Source organism: Pantherophis guttatus, chromosome 4 (genome assembly GCF_059756535.1).
Source record: "Pantherophis guttatus breed Tessera chromosome 4, ASM5975653v1, whole genome shotgun sequence".
Classification (NCBI taxonomy): Eukaryota; Metazoa; Chordata; class Lepidosauria; order Squamata; family Colubridae; genus Pantherophis; species Pantherophis guttatus.
The window spans coordinates 77,059,636-77,080,081 of record NC_142066.1 but is presented as its reverse complement, the minus strand read 5'-3'; the positions used below and the strand labels follow the sequence as shown (position 1 = coordinate 77,080,081).

General features: G+C 37.0%; 1 protein-coding gene across 2 annotated transcripts in view; it reads left to right on the top strand.

Annotated features, from left to right (window-relative positions):
* Positions 1–20,446, top strand: part of CDK13 (cyclin dependent kinase 13) — a 70,628-nt gene that overhangs the window by 4,341 nt on the left and 45,841 nt on the right. The window contains exons 2-5 of one of the 2 annotated variants that reach the window (XM_034415092.3): positions 10,652–11,260; positions 11,635–11,805; positions 15,860–15,999; positions 17,771–17,941. In XM_034415092.3, the coding sequence (XP_034270983.2) occupies positions 10,652–11,260; positions 11,635–11,805; positions 15,860–15,999; positions 17,771–17,941 (1,091 nt within the window). Of the gene's footprint in view, positions 1–10,648; positions 11,261–11,634; positions 11,806–15,859; positions 16,000–17,770; positions 17,942–20,446 lie in introns of both variants that reach the window. The other variant, XM_034415021.3, reaches the window with a different exon arrangement.

The following is a 20,446-nucleotide window of genomic DNA, read 5'->3' as shown; positions in this document are numbered from 1 at the left end:
ATGGATACAAGGAAAGTATTACAAACTAGTCACAACCTTTTCCAGTGCTATTTGTGACATGATATCTGATCCATACTGATAAAACAGGTCTTATTAGAAAGTAACTTCATGGTTGGTAATGTTCATATTTTGTTGCTTCTTTCTTTAATCATATGCCTCTTCTGTACTAATTATGTCAGAGAAGTTAGTGATTAAAAGATTTTATAAAACCAATTATTTTGAATCACTATTTCTCTTACACTTATGGATTTAATAATTCTGTCAGGGAATGAAGAACTTTAAATCTTACCTTCATTTACAAATACACTTATGATCCAGTTATTTGTTTAATTTCCCGGAGTGTGGTACCTAGCTACAATGATTGTTTTATTTCTAAAAAATGAAGTTGATTTTACAGACTTTATTAAATTTATTATTTATTTCTTATCAAATTTATTTGCTGTCCATCTCACAATTCAACACAACTCCGAAGAGCTTACTATTAGGAAACATTTGGTAGTGGAGATCCAATTCCTAGCTAATAATGGGCAGTACTATGTAATTTGCATTCTGTCTTTGTTCTACTTTTGAAATCTATAAATAGTTCACTTATTTTTACAGGAATGTGTGGGAAGCTGAAATAGGCTAAAACTGGATAGGTAAAAATAACTATCCAAAATACTTAATCTGTAATTGCATAATCTTGTTTAAGTATCTATGTAAGATACTAATGAAAACAGACCAATATTTATGTTATTTTCCCTGTTATTGAGCTGATTATCCTTAAAATGTCTTGGGAATGATATATCACATTTGACAATTCTTTGCTGAGAAATTCAAGTGATTTTCTGTTGCTGTTGAATGTTTTGGGATTTATGTTTTATTTTGCTGTATAGGAACTGCTTTCAGATTATTTTCTGTGAAGAATGTAGCCTCAAGGCAACAGTGACTTTGGTATAAATGGACATATACTGATACAAAATTAGGATTGTATTGTTTTGTGTTGATGATTTGAGTTTGATTAGCTACGTTTCCTTTCTGGTGAATGCTCTTAACTATTCCTGAAACATGTGTTTGCTATATCTAGTTAAATCTTTTCAGAGATTTGGAAATTCAACAAGTCAGGCTTTCTTAGTACTTGGATAAGAATCTTCCAAGGAATTCAAAATTGTATATTAATTACCAGAAGCTGCTGGACTTATGCATAGTTTTATAATATAGCATACTATATTGATTATTATTAAAGAATTGAACAGTGTTATACTAGTTTGTGTTTTAACAGATATGTTAAACATGTTTTTCTAACAGTCAAGAAAATACAAGATATTCCTGGTTTATCAGTTTAGCTTTTTGCAGCACTGAGAGTTGAAAGACATAATTAAAGTTTGAAGCTTTATTTTAAACTATTTTAGCCTCTTCAGTTTTGGTGTGCCCAATTACCATTTCTTCTAAAATTTGGATTCTAGCTACTTCCAGTAGTCATATGAATAGCTTACAATAATGTGGTTGCACATAAATATACATGCCCTCTTATAAGTAGGTAGGTGGCTGTGTTCAGAAGGAACCAATACATTCAAACTGATTATAGTAGTAGTACACCTGCAATCAAAGTGACCCTGATCAAGCCCATATTAAATTCAGCTGTGGTTGTAGGATTTTTCTGACATTTATCGTTGCCTTTTATAGCAAACACCATGGTCTGCACAGAGCTTGCAAAGTATGAGAGGGATCTCATTGTTGGAAAGTATACAGGTGAAGGATATAAAGAAATTGTCAGGGCATTAGATATACCGTGGAACACAGTGAAGACAGTGATCAAAAACTGGAGAGAATATGGCACAAGAAGTGGATGACCCTCCAAAACAAGAAGAAAAATAGGTCCAAGAAGCTGCCAAGAGGCCTATAGCAACATTAAAGGAGCTGTAGGACTTACTGGCAAATACTGCTTGTATACTACCTGTGGCAACTATCTCCCATATGCTACATGTGTCTGGCCTATGGAGTAAATGACAAGATGAAACCTAGCCACATTTTGCAAAAAGCCACATTAAATCTGACCAAAGCATGTGGGAAATTGTTGATCTTGATCTGATGAGATCAAGGTTGAACTTTTGGTCCATAATTACAAAAAGTATTGTATGTTTGGGGCAAAAACAACACTGTGCATCACCAAAAATACATTATACCCACAATGAAGCATGGGGGTGGCAGCATTATGCTTTGGGTTTGCTTTTCTTCAGCTGGAATTGGGGCTTTAGTCAAGTTGGAGGAAATTATATACAATTCCAAATATCAGTAAATTTTGGCACAAAACTTTCAGGCTTCTGTTAAAATGTTGAACACAACAAAGCATACCTCCAAATCAACAAAAGAATGGCTTCACTAAAAGGTAAAAATGGCCTAGACTGAATCCAAATGAAAATCTGTGAGATGACCTGAAGAGGGCTGTGCACAGGAGATGCCCTTACAATCTAATGGATTTGGAATGTTTTTGCAAGGAAGCGTGGGCGACAATTCCTAAGGCAAGATGTGCCATGCTGATAAATTCCTACCCCAAAAGATGGAATGCTATCATAAAATCAAGAGGTGCTTCAGCAAAATATTAGTTTAAGGTTGTGCACACTTAGCAACCATGTTATTGTACATTTTTATTATTTATTTATTTATTTATTTATTACATGTATTTATATGCCGCCCTTCTCCTGAAGGACTCAGGGCGGCAAACACAAGTTAAGAAACATGTACAATAAAATCCCATTTTAAACCAAATAACTAATTAATAATAAATAATAAAACCCGGAATCAGAGTCAGCCTATTTGCTTGAACAGCCAAGTCTTCAGGTCCCGACGGAAGGAGCGGAGATCAGGAGCCGTCCGGAGCTCGGTAGGTAACTCATTCCAGAGGGTGGGAGCACCCACAGAGAATGCCCTATCCCTGGGCACCGCTAGACAACATTGGCTCGCCGTCGGAACCCTGAGGAGAGTGGCCCTATGTGAGCGAACAGGACGGTGAGAGGCAGGCAGGAGAAGGTCCTGCAAATATCCTGGACCTAAATCATGTAGGGCCTTATAGGTGAGAACCAGCACCTTGAAGCGGACCCGGAGAACCACTGGTAACCAGTGCAGCTCACGCAGGAGGGGTGTTACATGGGAGTAACAAGGGGCTCCTGTAACAACCCGTGCGGCTGCATTCTGGATCAGCTGGTGTCTCCGGGTGCATCTCATTTTTCCCTCCTAAAAGATTTCAGTTTGTTTTTCAATTGAATTGTACAGCTCATGCATTAGATTAAAGGTAGAAAAAAATATTTTGATCTGATTTTTTTATATCTTGGAAGTCTGACATTTTAACAGGCTGTGTGTGTAAGATCTGTTTATATCCACTGTAGCAACTTGTCATACCTCTACAACAGAGGGCATCTGGTGGAAATCTTATGATGGCTAGATTCAGGGATTCAGATAACAAAAAAGGGCAAATGGCCCAAATTGTGAAGGTTTAAATGTTAAAACCAGAAATTTGAAACCAGAAATTAAATACCATTCACTGAAGAACATAGGCCAAATTCCAGATAATGCTCTCGCTATAGCATTTTTTTTAAACTAACTGAGCCTTCTGAATTAACAAAGCCCCTCACATAAAATGCTGCAATAATTTAAGCAGGACGTTGGCAAGTCATGGATTACTACTGCAAGATTATTGCTGTTAAACAGGAGGCGTAAACTGGTGAAAGCTGTGTCTTGTATGACAGAAGCCTTTTGTGCTCTAATGAAAAGCTGGATGCAAAAGAACCCTAAACTATAACTTTTGATAAGGGGTGCAGCACCATCTTGAATAATGCTTGTTTGAGCATCCTGATAGATATAATATGCCTTAAGGGTAAAGATTTAAAGACTTAATGCAATTCACTGTATTGACCCATACACATGTCTGCATCATCAAGTCTTAAAACCTGAAACTCATCCAAAGAAGACTGACCTGATAGAGTCAGAGTTGGAAGAGTCCTTGGAAGTTTACTAGTCCAACCCCCTACTCAAGCGAATGACCCTATACCATTCGAGACAAGTGGCTGTCTAGTCCCTTTCAAAAGCCTCCAGTGATGGGGCATCCACAACTTCTGAAAGGAAGCCATTCCACTGGTTAATTATTCTCACTGTTAGGAAATTTCTCCTTAGTTGTAGGTTGCTTCTCTCCTTGATTAGTTTCCATCCATTGTTTCTTGCCTTGTCTTCTGATGCTTTGAAAAATAGATTGACCCTCCCTTCTTTGTGACAGCCCCTCAAATATTGGAACACTGCTATCATATCACCTTAGTGATTAGATAGCACCTTCTTTTCACTAGACTAGACCAATCCAATTCCTGCAGCTGTTTTAGCTCCAGCCCTCTAATCATCTTTGTTGCTTTTTTCTGCACTCTTTCAAGCGCCTACACATCTTTTTTATAACGTGATCAAAACGTGATGCAGTATTCTAAGTGTTGTATTACGAAGACTTTATAAAGCGGTACTAATACCTTCCATGATCTTGATTCTATTCTTTTGTTCATGCAACCTTGCATTGCTTTGGCTTTTTTTCGCAGCTGCTGTTGTGGCCCATCGGCTGCCAGTAGAGATAGCTGCAGAGTTGGATGAGGAGGAGGTGGATGGAAAGCCTGGGCCAGCTTCAGAGCCTTTGGAAAGCCCTGATAAGGAAACAGCATCAGAGACAGCTGAGTGAGGGGGAGGAATAGATGAGGCCCATCCCAAATGCTAGTAGGTGGAGAGAGGAAAAGAGAGGAGAGCAAAGGAAAACAATAAGCCAGTTTTCAAGGAAATGCAGACATGGACGTTAGCCAGCCACCCTCCCTGGATGGGAAATAAATAGGTAGTAAAAATAAATGTGGGAGTGGCCAGTTGTCACAGGCAACCATTCACTTTTAGGATACAGCAAGCAATTTGGATTTCTTTATTAGATCTGTTGGGACTAATTATGTTTGATTTTTGTTTATCCATGTGAATGAAAGACTGCTTCTACCCTGTTTGAAAAGGGGTTTGTTTTTACTTGTGAATAAGCGGCTTATCATTACTTGCTAAGGCTGGGTCAGAATAGCTGCAGCGCTGCTGGCTCATATTTAAGTAATTGTCCACTAGGACTATAATGTAAATAATATAAAATGAAATAAATTATTATAAAATAATATAAAATTAAATAGTAATTAAAAATACAACAAACAAAAAACCCCACAGAAGCTTTGTAAAATCATATTCAATTAGTAAAGTAATCTAAGAAAATAAAGGAAGTGGCTTATTTGAATAAAATAAAAAGAAGTAGCAACAGTTAAATATTTTAAATGCAATTTTTAGTTGAAAAGTGATTTTCATTTGTTGATAGTTTACCTTGTTGAGATCCAGCTGCACAGAGATGGGCCTTAGAAAATGAGGTTAGTATATATTATTTTCATTTGGAGATGTTTCTTCATGCGTTTTTGCTTTATACTGTTGGTAGTTTTACATTATCAGCACTTTGAATTACATTTAGATAAACCAGGAACCAGGGAAACTATTAGATGATCAATTGGTTTTTAAGAGTCATATTGGGATCGTTAAATCCTAATTTTATTACATGATATGGGTTTTTTTTTCATCTGTTCAATTGTATTTGATTCTTAGAGACTACTACAAATCCCTGCTGTTTTCTTGGCAAGGTTTTTAGAAGTGATTTGCTGTCATCATAGGATTCAGAGAAACTGACTAGCCTAAAGTCACTTGGCTTTGTGAGTAAGATAGGACATAAAGATACCTATTTCAGAAACCTTAACCACTACCCCAAGCTGACTCGACAGGAATGATAATTATGACTAAATGTTCAAAAGAGTCTCAGTTTCTGAATTTGATGAAGGATATTCTGCAGATGTTATGTGGGGGTCCAATGATAAATCTGAATACAAAGTACTTGTTTTCGATGAAGTATTATGATTGTCTCTAATTCACTTGAATTTGTTAATGATTCTGAAAATTCAAATAGGATTATTTTTGTTAATAAAAAGGATTTCTTAAATAAAGTGGATTTGATTTAAATTTCTACTCAGAAAGATTTTAGAATTTCTTCTTTTGACATATAATACTTTTGATGTTTAAAATCTGAATTGCGTATAGAAAGTTATGACCACAATTCAACCCAAAATTTATGTTGCTAAGACAGTTAAGTGAGTTTTACCCAATTTACTACCTTTCTTGCACAGTTAAGTAAATCACTGTTAGTTGTTAGTAATGTGGTTGTTAAGTGACTTCCCCATTGACTTTGCTTTCAAGAAGTTGCAAAAGTTGATCACATTACCCTTATACACTGCAACCATCATAAATACATGCCAGTTGCCAAGCATCCAAATTTTGATCACAGACCATGTACATGCTGCAAGTGTGAAAAACAGTCATAAATAACTTTTCAGAACTGTTGTAACCTCGAATGGTCACTACATGAATATTTATAAGTTGAGGAGTACCTTGTCTCTCTCTTGTTCCAGATTAATTTTTAAAATATATAATTATATTGATATATTATATCATATTACAATTATATAAGTATTAGTAACCATCACCAGTTCAATTAACTGAGTGGATATTTGGAAACATTTTTCTATGTCCATCACCAGCTTTCACATTGAACTGATAACTTCTTTAAAGAAATTATCCCAAACAAATAATAAAATTGTTTATTAATAGAAAATATGCATTTGATTTTTGTTTCTTAAAAACAGGCAATTTCAGTCAAGTTAGTGCTAGTAAGTTAAATAACGTTGTAATTAGTGAATACTTTATCTGTTATCTTTTTTTTATTGTCCTGTGAGTGGGGGCAACTTTTCTGCTTTTTTAATTCTTAAATTGCTTTTCAGTTTTGAATCAATTATTCCAAAGAAATAAAAAGTTCTTCTCAATCAATAGAAGAAACCATTGCAGTTAATAGTTGGATTAGTACTCAAAAGATTTTCAGTTGAACTTAGTGTCTTTTACAAATACGATACAGTTGATGTATCATTAGCAAATATATTTTTTAATGATGTCCATACATTGTAAGCCCTCCTTAATAATCCAATGGTAACCCTGATGCTGAATGTTGACAAGGAAATAAACTGGTTCAGTTGCTATGCATTTTTATACAGTAGTTGAATTATCATTGTTTATATCTCTTCAATTTTAAATTTAGCTTCTCCCAAACTTCAGCAGAACCAGAAAAAATAGTTACTTCTTTGAACTTTTTTGAAAGCCATAGAAAAGATGGAATACCGTATTTTTCGGAGTATAAGAGGCACCTTTTTATCCCCAAAAAGGGGGTGAAAATTTAGGTGTGTGTTATACACTGAATGTAGCCCTGCCCTCCCACTGGCCCCCACTCTTGCAGCAGTTACCTCCTTGCAAGCAAACAGCAAGAAAAAAACAGCTCCTTTCAGCTTCAGCATAGACTAATTAGCACAAGTTGATTAGATTGGCCTCCCAACTCTCAGCTGATTTGCTCTCAGCTGTTTTGTGCAGGGCTCTGCTGCTTGCTGCAAAGAGCTAAATGCCTGGAGCAGATTTTTTTTCTCCTTGTGCTAATCAAGCTATGCTGAAAACGACAGCGAGGCAAAATTAGGCAGAGACAAAGCGACATTTCTTTTTTCTTCTTTTTCCTCACCAAAAAAGGTAGGTACAAACAATGTGAAATTTAGAGCAAAAGAGGAGAGTTCAAGATTTTAAACACAAAAGAAAAAGAGAACGAAAAAGGCAAAAATAAAAATGGGAAGGGAGAAAAAGAAATGAAAGAGAAAAATGTTATACATATTTAGAATTGAAATATGAATAGTAGTAAGAAATAAATGGGAAATCATGATTGTAAAAATGAAATGAATAATAATTGGAATATTTGTCTTTGTATTTTTGAAATCTAGACAATGATAAGTTTTTATTTTTTTATTTTTTTTAGAAATATGAATAAGTATAAACTAACAATTGAAATACCTTTAATGGTATATGGTGGTGAAAGTAAAAAAGGATTAAATTGTAGCTTGGATAACAGCTAGAACATTTTTAAATTTAATTAGGGAAGTTGTAATGATTGAAATATTTTTAATTATATATTGTGATTAAGGAAAAGTGATTAAGTTGTGATTTGGAGGATTATATGGGCAAAGCTATGTGGGTTATTGGGAGAGTTTAAGATGTGAAAATAAGTAACATAAGAGGGGAAATTATTTGGTTTATTATTATTGGTAAATATAATTAATTGATTTGTAAGAAGTTGGATTGCATGGAAATAATTGGAATATTCATGTTCATATTGATTAATATACAAAAATATAGTTATATACGTGATGGCGAACCTATGGCATGTGTGCCACAGGTGGCACGCAGAGCCATATCTGTGGGCACGCAAGCATTGCTCTAGCTCAGTTCCAGCACGCATGTGCGTGCCAGCCAGCTGATTTTCGGGCCTTCCTGGCCCACTGGAAGTCGGGAAAGGGGCCGTTTCCGGTCTCCGGAGAGCCTCTGGGGGGTAGGGAAGGCTGTTTTCGCCCTCTCCAGGCTCCAAGAAATCCTCTGGAGCCTGGGGAGTTTGAAAAACAGGCCTACCAGGCCCACCGGTAACCTTTTTGCCTTACTGTGCCAAAAGCAGTGAGGGCGCGAAGGGGGGGCGCACACACATGTGCAGGGGGCGGGGCATGGGGGAATTGAATTATGGGTGTGGGCACACGCATGTGTGACACCCGCCCCCGTGCTCCCCCCACTTTTGGCACGCGGCGGCAAAAAGGTTAGCCATCACTGTTATATAACTAATTTATATTAAAATGTTGAATTTGTATTAAACAATTGTAATATTACATAATTAATCAATGTGAGGAAGACAATGGGAAGGAGTATCATATAGAATAGAAGGGAAAATTGAATTTGATTAAGATTAGAGATAAGGATGAAGGGTAATATTAGTTTTTTAAAAAAATAGATGAAGAATAAATATGGCAAAAAGGAAATATAGAAATTGTAAAATTAATTGAAATGACTAAACACTGTTTAAATTTGTGAACCAGCCAAATACTCTGTTCAAAGAAAATACATTGTATGTTTGTATGTGTGTTTGTCAAAAAAAATAAAAAAAAAACTTAAAAAAAAAACAAAACCAAAAAAGATAGGTGCGTCTTATACTCCGAAAAATACGGTAATTATCAAAAGTTCATATTTTATTTTTTGGTCCAGTATTTTGGCATTCTGACATTTTCCGTGACGATCCATTTTTCCTTTTAAAAGTGATTTGAAAAGATCTTTCATAATGCTTCCACTTTATAAATATTATTAGCCAAATCATAGAAATCCAAATGATATCCATTCTTGAAAAATCTATTGTCTTTCATAAAAATAAATATATTATTTTCAATAACCCTTTTATATCTCTGGCAATCAAAATGCTCCAAATTATACATTAAATTGAAAATGGTTAATTTACCCTCTGTATTTCTAATATTTTTCTGAGAAGTTCCTTTTGTGGAGAAACCACTTGATTCCAATTCTCCAGGAACCATACATTTTCATGTAAAATCCAATAATTTAGCCACATACTGCATAAAATGCTATTTTATTTTCATTTGCGATATAACTTTCCAATATCAAAAATTTAATCTGCCTGTTTTACCCTGACATATGTGCCACAATCAACAGTCAGTATAAGTTTTGGATATAGCTAAGGATTTATATACAAAGCATTTTGTTTCAGTTCTGCTGAAATAAATTCTTCCAGATTTTTTTGACTTAAATATTTTACATATTTTCCTAGTACGTGTTTCTTGTTAAACAAATCACATATTGTTTTAAGTTTTTTATTTTTTTTTCTATTTTGAAGAGATTTTCTACATTGAACAATTTATAATTCATGCCAAGATTTTAAAAAAGTCAATACCTATCAATCTAACTTGAAATAATTTTTATGTCTTGTATCTAATGTCAGATTTCCTTGGTCATTTTTGCAGCTGTCACTTTCATTTGTATTTCTTCCAGTTCTAAAAGATTCCTTGCTTTCTACACAGAGATCAAACCTAATCTATGTTGTTTAAAAGTAAAAATTCTAATTTATCCCATCTAAATCAAACTTGGTTCTGTTTAACTTTTCAAACCCCCTCCCCCAAACTCTCTTCTGCCTAGTGTTCTAATTGGATATGAAAATGTAGATTTAATTTTAAACCTGGTTATTTTAAAATAAGCATACTATATTTTTGCAATGTAAATTGAGGACTGAATATTTTAAAAATCTGTTACAGAATATTTGTATAGATATATCAAAAAATTTACAGCTGTTATTGTAGAAGGCTTTTTATATTTTAATGATTAGGGTTAAATTTTCAAATTTATTTATTTGCTTTCTAAATTAGAAATTAAAACTTTCAATAAACCATTTCAAAGCTTTCAATTTTTTGGATGAAATCTTAGCTTTTGTGATATTCTGAATTAATAATTCAGATTTACACGCTTAAAATTTGCTGGAAGTATTCTTAAATATAAACACACATTTAAAATTTGTTAGGTGACATAATGACCTTTTGCTGTTATTAAAGTTTTTTGATTAAAAAAAAGCCAGCTAACCAGTAAACATGTTAATGGGGTGGCTATAAAAGTGTTCATTGTAATTTACAAGTATAACAATATTTACTCACTAAAACTTTATTTTTATAAGCAGAAAATCAGCAAAATCCAGAAGCAGAAGTCCTTACTCATCCAGACATTCAAGATCTCGTAGTAGACACAGATTGTCAAGATCCAGAAGTCGGCAGTCCAGTATTTCTCCCAGTACTCTGACTCTAAAAAGCAGCCTGGGAGCTGAACTGAACAAGAACAAAAAAGCCAGGGCAGCAGAGGCAGCTAAAGCCAATGCTAAAGTTTCAAACACCTCTACACCTACTAAGGGAACTGATATAGGAATTGCTGTACAACAAGTGAATAATGTAAAGGAAGTAAAAAAGATAAAAATAGAAAATATATCTTCCCCTTCAAATAGTTCAACCTTGAAAAATGATAAGACAAAAACAAAAGTTTCTGTTCAGGAAACTAAAGTGGAAAACAATGTGGTTATAGAGAAAGTGGCTAAACAAAACGTTTTAGCAGCAAAAGAAAATAAATCAACCATTGTTAAATCAACAACACAACCTGTTGTAGTAAAAGAGAAGAATAAGCCTCATATCCTAACTGCAGCATCTAAGGAGAAAGACTGTAGTGTTGCACCAATCACTTCCACTCTGCCACCCCTGCCTTTTCCTCCTATGCTGCCTGAAGATAAAGATACAGATTGGTGAGTTGTGAAATATAATTTTAAAGATGCAGTGTCAACCTGCAAATCCTAGACGGGTTTAATGAAGTGTAAATACTTTTTGTTATTTTAACATTAACTTCTAATCTTACATACGCTTTAAAAAGTGTTTGTAGCTAAAACCAGTCCATTTTGTTGGCTACTTAATAATGTATATAAAGTACATGGATTAGTACTAATGTTCACTGTTCCTTGTATTTTACCAAATGTCTAGATTTTAACTTTTTCTCTTATGTTTACATAAATATGATATTGGAACAATGTATTATGCTTTGTTTTAATTTTAAATGATGCTTTGTTTTAATTTTAAATTTGTCATTTACGCTGATATAAAAAATCTTTTTATTTTGCTATAGTTTGCAAGGTAACATTTCAGTAAAAGCAGTGAAAAAAGAAGTGGAGAAGAAATTACGCCATTTGCTTGCAGACTTGCCATTGCCACCTGAGTTTCCCGGAGGAGATGATATATCTCAAAGCCCTGAAGAGAAAAAGATTCTAGTGCAATCACATCATAAAAAGAGACCAAAGTATGTGCATTTATTTTTTTATATATAGATCATAATAAATATAAAATATTAAAATCATTTTAAATCCTTGTTTCAATCATTGGGGAATTGATAACTGATTCACTATAGAATTCTATTGTAAGATTGCTTTTAGTATTTTGTGCATGAAGTAGAAGAGTTATATTTTAAATTATTAATGGATTTGTATGTTCTTCAGTAGATAAATTCTCTGTAGTCTCCTCATTTTTGTTTTGCATTCAGAACTATAGTATTTGGGCAGAAATATACCAATCCATAGATCATAATGTAGTGTGTTGAATGCTGTGGTAAAATAAGATTATTTCATTGTTATTTGTCTTATATGTTAAGTGCAGGTTGTGAAATAGACTAATTCGAGAACAATTTAAGAACAGAATAAAAAAAAAACTGTTGTTGTTAGTTGCGAAGTCGTGTCCGACCCATCGCAACCCCATGGACAATGTTCCTCCAACCTTTCCTGTCCTCTACCATCCTCTGGAGTCCATTTAAGCTCACGCCTACTGCTTCAGTGACTCCATTCAGCCACCTTGTCCTCTGTCGTCCCTTTCTTCTTTTGCCCTCAATCTTTCCCAGCATTAGGTTCTTCTCCAGTGAATCCTTCCTTCTCGTTAGGTAGCCAAACTATTTGTGTTTCATCTTCAGGATCTGGCCTTCTAAAGAGCAGTCAGGGTTGATCTCCTCTAGGACTGACTGGTTTGATCGCTTTGCTGTCCAAGGGACTTACAGGAATCTTCTCCAGCACCATAGTTCAAAGGCCTCAATTCTTTGGTGCTCAGCCTTTCTTACGGTCCAATTTTCACAACCATATATTGTAACTGGGAAAACTTGACTATACGCACTATTGTTGGCAGGGTGATGTCTCTGCTTTTTAGTATGCTGTCTAGATTTGCCATAGCTTTGCTCCCCAGGAGCAAGCGTCTTTTAATTTCTTGGCTGCAGTCCCCATCTGTGGTGATCTTGGAGCCCAGGAAAATAAAACCTGTCACTACCTCTATTTCTTCCCCATCTATTTGCCAGGAATTGAGAGGGCCGGATGCCATGATCTTAGTTTTCTTAATATTGAGTTTCAAGCCAATTTTTGCACTCTCCTTCTTCACCCGCATCAAGAGGCTCTTTAGTTCCTCTTTACTTTCTGCCATTAAAGTGGTATCATCTGCATATCTCAGGTTTTTGATATTTCTCTTAACGTTTTTGATATTGCAATCTTAATTCCAATTTTTGATTCATCTAGCCCTGCCTTTCTCATGATGTGCTCTGCATATAAGTTAAATAGGCAGGGCGTCAGTATACAGCCTTGCTGGACTCCTTTCCCAATTTTGAACCAATCAGTGGTTCCGTGTCCAATTCTCACTGTTGCTTCTTGACTCACATATAGATTTCTCAAGAGACAAGATGGTCCAGTACTACCATCTCTTAAGAACTTGCTACAGTTTGTTGTGATCCACACAATCAAAGGCTTTAGCATAGTCAATGAAGCAGAAGTAGATGTTTTTCTGGAACTCCCTAGCTTTCTCCATGATCCAGGGTATGGATGTTAGCAATTTGATCTCTAGTTCCTCTGCCTCTTCGAAATCCTGCCTATACTTCTGGTAGTTCTTGATCCATATACTGCTGGAGCCTAGCTTGTAAGATTTTAAGCATAACCTTACTAGCATGTGAAATGAGTGCGATGGTGCGATAGTTTGAACATTCTTTGGCATTGCCTTTCTTTGGAATTGTAATATAAACTGACCGTTTCCAATCCTGTGGCCACTGTTGAGTTTTCCAAAGTTGCTGGCAAATTGAGTGTAGCACTTTTACTGCATCATCTTTTAAGATTGTGAATAGCTCAGCTAAAATACTGTCTCCTCCACTAGCTTTGTTGTTGCTCAGATTTCCTAAGGCCCGTTTGACTTCACATTCTAGGATGTCTGGCTCGAGGTCAGTGACCACCCCATCATGGTTATCAGGGATGTTAAACTCGTTCTTGTATAGTTCTTCTGTGTAATTTTGCCATCTCTTCTTAATCTCTTCTGCCTCTGTTAGGTCCCTGCCATTTTGGTCCTTTATCATGCCCATGTTTGCATGAAACGTTCCCTTTATATCTCCAATTTTCTTGAAGTGATCTCTGGTCCTTCCTATTCTATTGTTTTCTTCTATTTCTTTGCACTGTTCATTTAAGAAGGTATTCTTATCTCTTGTAGCTATTCTCTGGAATTCTGCATTCAATTGGGTGTATCTTTCCCTTTCTCCCTTGCCTTTCGCTTCCCTTCTTTCCTCAGCTATTTGCAAAGCTTCCTCAGACAGCCATTTTGCTTTCTTGCCTTTCTTTTTCTTTGGGATGGCTTTAGTTGCTACCTCTTGTATGTACAATGTTGTGAACCTCCATCCATAGTTCTTCAGGCACTCTGTCTATAAGATCTAATTCCTTAAATATATTTGTCACCTCTACTGTATATTCATCAGGGATATGATTTAATTCATACCTGAGTGGCCTAGTGCTTTTCCCTACTTTCTTCAATATAAGTCTAAATTTTGCAACGAGAAGCTCATGATCTGAATCACAGTTAGCTTCTGGTCTTGTTTTTACTGACTGTATAGAGCTTCTCATCTTTGGCTGCGGAGCACATAGTCAATCTGATTTCTGTGTTGACTGTCTGGTGATGTCCATGTGTAGATCATCTCATGGGTTGTTGGAAAAGAGTGTTTGCTATGACCATCGTATTGTCTTGATAAAATTCTATCAGCCTGTGCCCTGCTTCATTTTGTACTCCAAGACCAAACTTGCTTGTTATCCCGATTATCTTTTGGCTTCCTACTTTAGCATTCCAATCCCCCATGATGATTTTTTGGTGTTAATTCTATAAGGTGCTGTAGGGCTTCATAGAACTGGTCAATTTCATCCTCTTCAGCACCAGTGGTTGGGGCATAGATTTGGATTGCTATGATTTTAAATGGTTTGCCTTGTATCTGAACTGAGATCATTCTGTCATTTTGGGGATTGTATCCCAGTATTGCTTTTCCTACTCTTTTATTGGCTATGAAGGCTACTCCATTTCTTCTGAGGGATTCTTGCCCACAGTAGTATACCTGATGGTCATCTGAATTAAATTCACCCATTCCTGTCCATTTTAGTTCGCTGATTCCTAAGATGTCGATGTTCAGTCTTTGTCATCTCTTGTTTGACCATGTCCAGCTTCACTTGATTCATGGATCTTACATTCCAGGTTCGTATGGAGAAAAAAATCTTTACAGCATCGGACTTTCCTTTCACCACCAGATGCATCCACAACTGAGCATCCTTTCGGCTTTGGCCCAGTCGCTTCACTCTTTCTGACGCTGCTAGTAGTAGCCCTCCACTCTTCCCCAGTAGCATATTGGACACCTTCCGACCTGAGGGGCTCATCTTCCAGCGTCATATCTTTTTTCCTTTTGGTACTGTCCATGGGGTTTTCATGGCAAATATACTGGAGTGGGTTGCCATTTCCTTCTCCAGTGGATCACGTTTTGTCAGAGCTCTCGGCTATGACCTGTCCGTCTTGGGTGGCCCTGCACGGCATAGCTCATAGCTTCATTGAGCTACGCAAGCCCCTTCGCCACAACAAGGCAGTAATCCATGAAGGAGAGGAAAAAAAGAAACTACTTGTTTTTAAATGTTTCTGGTTGGTATTCCAGATCATTCAATTTCCCTATTTTACCAGTAAAAAAAAAAACCTGCTTTATTTTGTTTGAACTATAGAAATAGGCAATCTTCACAATATACTGTAATCTACTTTTGAGAAATCCATCCAATGAAAAAAAAACAAAAAAGGCTTAATGGGAAATATGAAAGCAAAGCAGCCAGTTTGGATGAAGATGGTTGCATAAGATTTGTAGTAGAGCACTACAAGAAGGAGGATATAAAATGTAGAAAAATGCTAATGAGTGACTGATTTTTTTAAAAATAATTTAATATGTAATGGCATATTTACAGAGAGAAATGTACAGAGAAGTATATTTTTAGACAAAAAAGTAAATATATTCTTGTGGAACAAAATCTTACTAATTGTTTGGTTAGGATATGTGGACCGCGTCATGGTGAAACAAAGCAGAAAGAAATTGACTGGGGGAAACGTTGTGTAGATAAGTTTGATATCATTGGCATTATTGGAGAAGGCACATATGGGCAAGTTTACAAAGCAAGGGATAAAGATACAGGTAAGTTTAAAATTATAATTCACAACAAATATAATAAGTAATTGTTGCAGTTTCTATTAGTACAAGATCAGAATGCATACAGATAGTCCTTGACTTACGACCATAATTGAGCCCCAAATTTCTGTTGCTAAATGAGAGAGTTGTTAAGTGAATTTTACCTCTTACTGCAGTTGTTAAATGAATCACTGCAGTTGTTAAATTAATAACATGGTTATGAATTGAATCTAACATTCCCAATGACTTTGCTTGTCAGAAACTGCAAAGCAATCATAAATATGAGTTAATTGTCAAGCGTCTGAATTCTGATCATGTGACTATGGGAATGCTACAACACTTATAAATGTATAAAACAGTCATAAGTCATTTTATTCATTGCTGCTGTAACTTTGAATGGTCACTAAATGAACTGTTGTAAGTTGAAGACTATCTGTACTTATTCTTTAACATAGTATTTGGAAAACTCTTTATTAGTGATTTTATGGTTTCTTCATGTGTTCCGTTTTCTGTTGGGAGGAGAAATTCCTACACACACACACACACACACACGTATGTATATATGTATAGTAGGTATTAAGATAAGCATTTATGCTATCAAAAAGCTAAGAATTGGTTTGGCAATGTACATACCCCATAAAAATGAATACATTATGGAATTATGGCTTAGGTATATATGGAGACATGAGAGAAGACATGAAAACTGACTTAAGATGTGTTAATTCCACTCAATTAACTCTATTCAGTGCTGACTCCTGGCATTTTTCTGAACTACAGGTAGTTAGTTCTCAACTTAAAGCCATTTGTTTAGTGACTGTTCAAAGTTACAACAACATGGAAAAAAAGTGATTTTTCGTACAACGATTGCAGCATCCCCTAGTCATGTGATCAAAATTTTGGTGCTTGGTAACTGGCATGTATGTATGACAGTTGCTCTGTCCTGGGGTCATGTGATCACCACTTGTAACCTCAGCTGGTTTCCAACAAGCAAAATCATTGGGAGGAAGCCAGATTCTCTTAATGATGGCGTGATTCACTTAATATCTGCAGGGATTTGCTTAACAACTGTGGCAAAAAATGTACATGAGGCATAACTCACTTAATAACTGCCATGCTTAGCAATGGAAATTTGGAGTTCAATCGTGGTCATAAATTAAGAACTATCTGTAGTTTTGGCAGTTTACTTGACAAAATTTTGGAAGGGGTTTGGCATTGTGTTTCCTCAGGCTGAGAAAGAATGACTGGCCTAAGATGACATGTTTAAGGTAAAATTAGAACCCATAGCCTTTTGATTCCTAGCTATGTGACTTAATTATTATACTAGGTTGGCTGTCTAGTCTTTTAAAGTTAAGTCAATCTTGATTATAGCAATAGCACTTAGACTTCTATACCGTTTCATAGTGCTTTTACAGCCCTCTCTAAGCATTTTACAGAGTCACCATATTGCCCCCAACAATCTGGGTCCTCATTTGACCCAGGCTGAGTCAACCTTGAGCCGGTGAACTGCTGAACTGCAGCTAGCATAATTAATTAACTAATTGACAGAATACTTGATTTGCTGAATCAAAGAAAAGGCCTTGGTGAACTTCACGTTTTGATAAATATAGAGCTTGTAGAGATTTTTAATTCAAAATACTATAATTTATTAGTTAGTCACAATAGTTTTTTTCTATTCATATAATCTATTCTATATATTTATAATATGAAATTGTTTTCTGGTTATGTCATCCAATATGTTTAGTTCTTGCTAATAACAGTTTGACTAATATTTTCCTAGGGGAAATGGTGGCATTAAAGAAAGTACGGTTGGATAATGAAAAAGAAGGTTTTCCTATTACAGCTATTAGGGAAATAAAGATTCTTCGACAACTAAATCATCCAAGTATAATCAACATGAAAGAAATAGTGACAGATAAAGAAGATGCTTTAGATTTCAAGAAAGATAAAGGTATGTTTATAAGCATTATTTTGTCAGTACATAATTATAAGGTAATTTATAATTGTTTCTGGGAAAAAGACTGCTGATTTTAAAAACAAGCATGTACTGAATTGTACTGTTTCCATTCTTGTATATAAAAGTAGTATGTTAAATGCTTTTAACTTTTGCCTGCATTAATTCTGTCTTGCACCATGCTAGAACCTGGAAGTCCATGAGTTCTGTTCCACTTAGGCATGCAGGCTGCCTAGGTGATTTTGGTCAGTCCCAACCCAACTTACAAGGTTGTTGAGGGGAAAATAGGAAGATAAAGGAATATTAGATATGTTCACTGCTTTGAGTTATTTATAAAAAAGAAGGGGGATAAAATAGATAAATAAAGCTCCCTAGTTTCTTCCATTTTGTTGGCTTTATTTATTATATGTTTTTTAGGAAGTCCTTGATTTATGAGGAGTTGCTTAGCCATCTTTTGAAGTTATGATACATACCCCCTACCTCTGAAAGCTACTTATGACCAAGCTTCAAAGTTAAAGTTGCTGCAGTGCTCTTAGGTTCATTTGTCCTTACCATCAACCGCAGGGATGCTGTAGCAGCCCCTCCAGCTGTCTCCACCCTATTCTCCATTGTAGTGGAGGCAGCATCCAGAAATGAAATGGGTTGTCTTCATCTGTTAGCTAATAGGACTGAAACTGTCAAAGTTGCAAGGACATGCTTACACCAACGGTCCCCAGCTTTTGTCTCAGTCTTTGCTGTGGACAGACGTGTGTTTTGCAAGGGCAACTTATTTCTGGATTGCTAAAATTGGATTGTATAAATTGTTTTTTATTTTTATTTGTTCTCTGTGGCAGCTATATTACCAACGTACTGCTGTGCCACCAATATACCAGCGTGAAGAGCTTTTAGCTCAAGCCTGTTGAAGGCCGCCCCATGGCAAGCAGGCCACCGGCCGGTGACTGTTGGGCAGCCAGTTGAGCGTAGCTCACCGCGCTGACCCGACAGCCTAGGGACAAGGCTCTGAAGTATTCCGGCTTGACGGTAAGCTTAGCGCTCTGCTTCTGGCCAAAGGACAGCCAGGCTGATAGAAGCCTGGGCTGTCACTGACAGACACCGACGCTACGCTCAAGAAGACCCTACCCAATACGGGCATTCTCGTGAGTAGCCGGCCACTGCCCTAGAAGTGGGCACGATTCCCAAGCTTCTGCTGGTCTGAGCACTCTCGGAAGCAGCCCAGGGCTTTCCTTCATTGCGGCTGCAGCCTTTGATCGGCTCAGCTGTTCAGCGGCTTAGAAAAAATGGACGTGGCGCCCAGCGTCAATGGGACTCTGCCTGCCACTTTGGCCACCACACAGGTGGGCATCCTGGGCGACAAGCGTGCAGACACCTCGGGAGCGAGGTCTGCAGCAGGAAAGCGGCTGCGAAGATCTCAAAGAGATCAAAGAAGATTCCAAAGCCATCTAAGGCAGCGCAGAGGGACGAGGTGAGGCGCCAGAAGGCACTTGATAAGGAGGTGGCCAGGGCTCTGGCCAGCAGTGAGTCCATGCCCCAACCTTCTGGGGCACAATTTTCCCACCATTATGCAGAACGGCAGTTAATTTTACCTCAGGCTTCTGACAGTCGGCCTAGCCATTCTCTGTCACCAGATGGTACTGCTGAGTTGCCTTTAGCAGGCAATCTGCCCAGCAATAGGGAAAGTACCTCCCTCCCAGATCCCTTTCCTGCCTCTACAGCTTGGCAACAGCCTGTTAGACCCAGGGTTTTAATCCCAGAGGCCACATATACCCCAAGTGCATCGGATATCCGATCAGGGGAGAGACAACAAGGCCAATTTCCATTTAACATGGAGGCCATTATTTCTGATGCCATTGAAAAAGGTATAGCAGCTGGGTTGCAGTGCAGCCACAGCCACAGGGAAGCTTCCCTCAGGTCGGACTACTCAGGATCTGTAGATGTGTACCCATAAGGGGATAGGCTTCAAAGGGGTTGTTGCACTCTCAGCGGTCTTACTCCCCAGTGTCATCCACTCACTCTGATTCTGATTCCCAGGAGGATGTGGATAGAGAGATGGAGCTCTCAGAGGACAAGGGCTTATCCCCTGACCAGCCAACCTTTGTTGGCCTTTTTCGTCCTCAACTATTTAAATCTCTATTATATAAGGCCACAACCACAGCATGATTGGCTGGACATCTGCCTGCGCCAGACCCATCTGCTGAGTCAGCCCAAGCCAGGGAATCTTTCTTCTCTGAACCCAAAGCTGAGGCCGAGGTGGTTCCCTCTCCGCAGTTGTTTGTAGATGTTGTTGGCAGACCGTGGGCACTCCAGGGGCAGGAGCAAATCCTAGCTCCCTGGATAAAAGATTTTTCAACATGGCTCCAGAGTTATCACAGACACTTCAGGTGCCAGCTGTGGATGGTCCAATGGTCTCATTAGTTACTTCATCCGTTATGACGGATGCTCCAGAAGAGGCCCTTCGACTGGAGGACAGACGAGCTGAGCAATCTCTGAAGAAGGTTCACCTGT